At 29.9% G+C, this 5,227-nt stretch overlaps 1 protein-coding gene across 1 annotated transcript; it reads right to left on the reverse strand.

Annotated features, from left to right (window-relative positions):
* Window positions 1-2,442: 2,442 nt before the first annotated feature.
* Window positions 2,443-4,458, reverse strand: LOC150075533 (uncharacterized). Its single transcript, XM_090388994.1, has 2 exons — window positions 3,322-4,458; window positions 2,443-2,563 (listed from the first exon to the last, which is right to left on the reverse strand). Exons 1-2 carry the CDS (start codon window positions 4,416-4,418, stop codon window positions 2,443-2,445), a joined length of 1,218 nt encoding a protein of 405 aa, XP_090245120.1. The 5' UTR covers window positions 4,419-4,458.
* Window positions 4,459-5,227: the final 769 nt, after the last annotated feature.

Below are 5,227 nucleotides of genomic sequence, written 5' to 3' on the forward strand. Positions count from 1 at the left end.
GAAAATGTCTTGCCACATATTTCACAAGCAAAAGGTTTCTCCTTTGTGTGGACTAATAAATGTCGTTTTAGATCTCCTAATTTGATAAATGCTTTGCCACATATTTCACAAGTGAAGAGTTTCTCCTGTGTGTGATATAATAAATGTCTTTTTAGCTGACTAGAATATAGAAATGTCTTCCCACATGTTTTACAATTGAAATTTTCCTGCTCATGATGAACTCTGCTTTCAGTTGTAATACCTTTATTCTTTGTGAATGGCTTTCTGAACCTCTTTTTTTCAACATTTTGTTTTTTGATAATGGAATTCTGATTACTTGTAACATATAATGCTGAATTTTCCTGTGATTCTGTTATATGTGGGAGAAGATGTTCTACTTGTAAGGTATCTTCCTTCTTAATTTCACCAGCAGACATTTTAAATGTTGAATTTGTGATTTCTCTTTGGTATGGTCACTTAAAAAATGGATTTTTCATGTTGCTTTCTTGTGCACATCTACTTTTCTTTTCCTCTATTTTTAATTTGCCTAAAAATATATTCTTCTTGTTGAATCTGAAGGAAAAAAAAATATATATATACATATATATACATACACAACAGTATACACATATGAAGTTGACATGAAACAGTCATACATACCATATCAAATAGCTGTACGGATATATTATAAAATTCAGTGTCATGTGACTATTCTGATATTTGGGAATACATTATGATATTTCAAAATTATTTCAAGAAATTTAAAGGGTCCACTTTATTATCTAACAAAACACTTAAAGAATGAAATATATGAAATGATAAAATGAAGTGTTATGAACCACACTATAAATTTTTGTCAAATTATACAGAATAAAATGTTCAGAAAGTAAACTTGCATCATTACAGAAAAATAATATACTAGATGTAAGGGTTCTTAGGGATTATACAGAAACACGACTGTAATCCAAATACGTTGTAGTCTAAGTCAGACATATCAAATGGAAAGCTGACACAAAAAAAGTCAGCAACCAATCATCATCTTTCTTTTCAGTTCCTGTAGTTATGATTAATTTTTAGCAATATTCAGCTATATACACTGATGGGAAACTTTGCCATAATTTTGTGTGGGTGAGTGCATTTAGTTGTCAATATCAATTTCAGTCAAACTCACACTATGACACAAGCGAATTATATATCGATAAAGAAATTACATGATGCTTGTCTCTCATTAGTTGCTCTAATCATGACTGACAGCTTTAAGTTAAACTGCACATAAAATAAACTTTTCTCTAAGTGTTAAGTGAACAGGATTTTCAATTTAACACTTATGACAGCATCATAATCTTATTTTTTTTTTTAAAGGGATCATTGCATTGATTCCTTTAAAAAAAAAAATACTTTATATCATTGTCTTTCTAGCTTTTCCCATTTTTTTTTTTTTTTCTTCTTCACAGTGTTTTGTTTCAGATTTCAGCTCTGAAAGTCTGGTCATTCTACTGATGGAAATCTGATAAGAATCCAGTACACCAGGCTGCCTATTATAACCCATGCAAGGTGCTGCTAAGTACTATAGGTTCTAATACCTCTCATGTCTGGAGTTTTCATAAAAAAAATATATATATATTATTTCCTAATCTTGCAGAATTAGACAGCTTATATAAATTTAAATTATTACACAGACACGATTAAACCAGGCTTTTTTTGTTTAATGCTGTTGCCAAATAAGCCTGATTTCTTTGCATCAAATTGTCCCTTTATATATGCTTCAGTTGTGTATGATGTCTGCAAATTTCATAATTTTTTCAATTCTGATTGATGCACTTTGCTAAAGAAGAAATTTAAGTGTAACATATATAACATGAATAGTTATGTTATTAATTTTAATAATCACTGTATCTAAATGGATTTTATTATTGTTTGGCTAGGCTAAATAAAAAATTCTCTCATCAAAAGTGTGACATACCATGCATCTGTCATGTGTTTGAGAAACCAATTAATGGCGTGAAATATACAGAAAATGGAGCTGAAAAATGTGGAATAAGTAATTCCCTTGATAAAGTTAGAGGACAAATGCAAATAATTAAAATGCATTTAAATATATAGTTTATTAATCTAGGTAATCAAAGCCTATTGAGAACTTCAGATTACTACTCTCCGCACTGTCAGGATAAACTGGCAATAAAATGACTTTACAGATCCATGTATATCAAAATGCATTCTTTTAGAAACATTAAGAATGCATTTTCAATATAAGTATGCTGAGTCATTAAGGTAGTAATTTAAAGTTCATTGTTAGATGACTGGAAAAATAATTCAAGATAAAAGTGAGATACTTTTTTTTGACCTGGAATTATATTTAGCAGCATGCTAAAGGCTTGTGAAATACAAATGCATGTTGTAGAATAAGGCTAATCTAACTAATCTAAGATAACCTAACATAACAATATGTTCTGTTTTGAAACTTCAAATACTAATTTGCATTGACAAGTATTCAACTTTCTTCAGAGAATTATAGCTACTTAAATTTGAATGTGTTACACTGCCAGTTAATGTTTTTGTATGATCAAGATGTTTGCAAGTAAACCTTTCAGCATGAATTATACTCGTTTTAAAACTAACTTATGTGAGCCATATTTCTTTGCTTGTTGCATGTTGATTAAGAACCAATTCTACCTTGAACCAGTGCATTTGAGAAAAAGATGGAGGGGGACTATGCACACATTATTTTAAATTACTGTTATTTTTTGTTACTTGGTATAAAAGAAAAGGATTAAAAATATTTTTGCTACTTGTTAATGAGAGGCACTTGTAGTATTAGAGTGTTTTATATGCAATAAAAGGTTTACACATTAGCAACAGGCAATAGATACAGTGTGCCACAATTAACACTAACTTATAAATTGTTGTCACCAATAAATTGGTAATTCTTTTGTGATTGTGCCTTAATGCACTGTTATGAACCAGATGAGTGACATGTTCTGACATAATAATATTATATATTTAATATTATAACATTAATATAATATTACTAATATAAACTGGGAAGGAAAATTTCTACATAAATGTTCCGTGAGAAAAGGCTCAACTGAAACAGTAATGCTGCCTAAACTACATAAACTGCTTTCAAACTGATCTGTGATCTTGAACATGCTTTTCCCATATTTCTCAATAGATAGATTATAATTTACTGCAAACTAATAAATGTCTTTTTAGTTCAACTGATCTTTAAGTTTGCTTAGCTGTTTTAAGAATGAGAATGACTGGTTCCCATACAAGGGTTTTGATCTCCTAAACTTAAAAATGTCATATCTCATATTACATATGAACTAAGTATGAATTAACAGATGTCTTTTAAGACTTCCTGCTTGTGAAAATGACTTTCCACACACTTCACAAACAAAAGGTTTCATTTGCGTATGAACTGACTGATGTCTTTTTAAGATTCCTGATTGTGAAAATGCCTTCCCACATATTTCGCAAGTAAATGGTTTCTTGTGAGTATGAATGAGTAAATGTGATTTTAAACTACCCGAGTGTGAAAATTGTTTACCACATACTTCACAAGAAAATGGTTTCTCTTTTGTGTGAACTAATGAATGTCTTTTAAGAATTCCTGATTGAGAAAATGACTTGCCACACATCTCACAAACAAAAGGCTTCTCTTGTGTATGAACTAACTGATGACTTTTTAAGGTTCCTAATTGTGAAAATGCTTTTCCACATAAGTTGCAAGTAAATGGTTTCTTCTGAGCATGAAGTAATAAATGTGATTTTAAACTAGCTGAGTATGAAAACTGCTTACTGCATATTTCACAAGAAAATGGTTTCTCCTTTGTGTGAACTATTAGATGTTTTTTCAGGTTTCCTGATTTTGAAAATGCTTTGCCACATGTTTCACAACAGAATGGTTTTTCATGGGTATGAACTAATAAATGTCTCTTTAGATCTGCTGACCTTAAAAATGCCTTGGCACATATTTCACAAGAGAATGGCTTCTCTTGTGTGTGCACCAATAAATGATTTTTTAGATTTCTTGGTATTGAAAATGCCTTGCTACATATTTCACAAGAAAAGAGTTTTTCCTGAGTGTGAATCAATAAATGTGTTTTTAGAGTGTCTGATCTTGAAAATGACTTTCCACATGTTTCACAAGAGAACGGTTTATCTTCAGTGTGAACTAAGAAATGTCTTCTGAGTTGACCTAAACACAAAAATATCTTTCCACAGTAACCACATAATATATATTTTTGCTTAGAGTGAACTTTTCTGCTCGAATTAATACATTTATTCTTTGAGGTTGGCTTTCCATTAGTCACTGTTTTAATAATTCCTCTTTGGATAACCTGTGAGACTGAATTTTCCTCTAAGTCTGTTATTTGGTGTAGATGAAGAAATTCATTGTGCAAAGCACCTTCTGTGTTAGTTTCATTACCAGACATTTTTAGATTGTTAATTTTATGAAATTATCAATTACTCACTGTCATATGGTTAGTAGCCATGGTTACTAGGCAAATTTCAGTCTGGCATTGTTGGTACAGCTCATTCACACATCTGTTTCTGTTTTCCTTTATTTGCCATTTTAATAAACAATTTGTTCTTCTGGTAAAAGCTGAAAAAAAAAAAAAAATAGATAAAAAGAAGAGAATATAAAACTGCAATATATAACTTACATAATATACAAAACAATGAACTCTAAAATAAAATAACCATACAGATTCTTAAAATAAATTAAGATTTAAATCTTAAATTTTTTTGCAGTTATATAACTGAAAAGAAAAAAAAAATTAAGTCTTTTCATAAATGATTCAATTCCTTCAATTAGTGTCAATATTTAGGAATTTAATATGTAATAAATTCCATCCAAGTATTACAGTCAGTGACAAGACTAGGGATGGAAACAACATACAGTATATTTATATTTTAATTAAATATATCAATATTTTTATATTGATATTCATACAATAAACTGACTAGTTCATCGTTCAACATGCAAAATGGCTGCTAACATGACACCACTCTGTATTGGCTCCCATACTTCTTTGCCATTCATGCTGCTATTTACTATCTTTTGAAAAACTTTAATGATATCCAAAAAAAAAGTTACTTTCTTCTCATAAAGTCTCTGTTGTCCTTAAAGCTTGATTGATATTTCGGTTATTAATCATTTGAAACCATTTATTAATAAGGTCTAAAAACCAGGAAGTCATCATACATGTGCTGCCATCTTTTACCAAGGCCATGAACTGCA

The sequence above is a fragment of the Mastigoproctus giganteus genome, chromosome 14 (assembly GCF_048544385.1).
Source record: "Mastigoproctus giganteus isolate SK-2022 chromosome 14, ASM4854438v1, whole genome shotgun sequence".
In the NCBI taxonomy this organism is placed as follows: Eukaryota; Metazoa; Arthropoda; class Arachnida; order Uropygi; family Thelyphonidae; genus Mastigoproctus; species Mastigoproctus giganteus.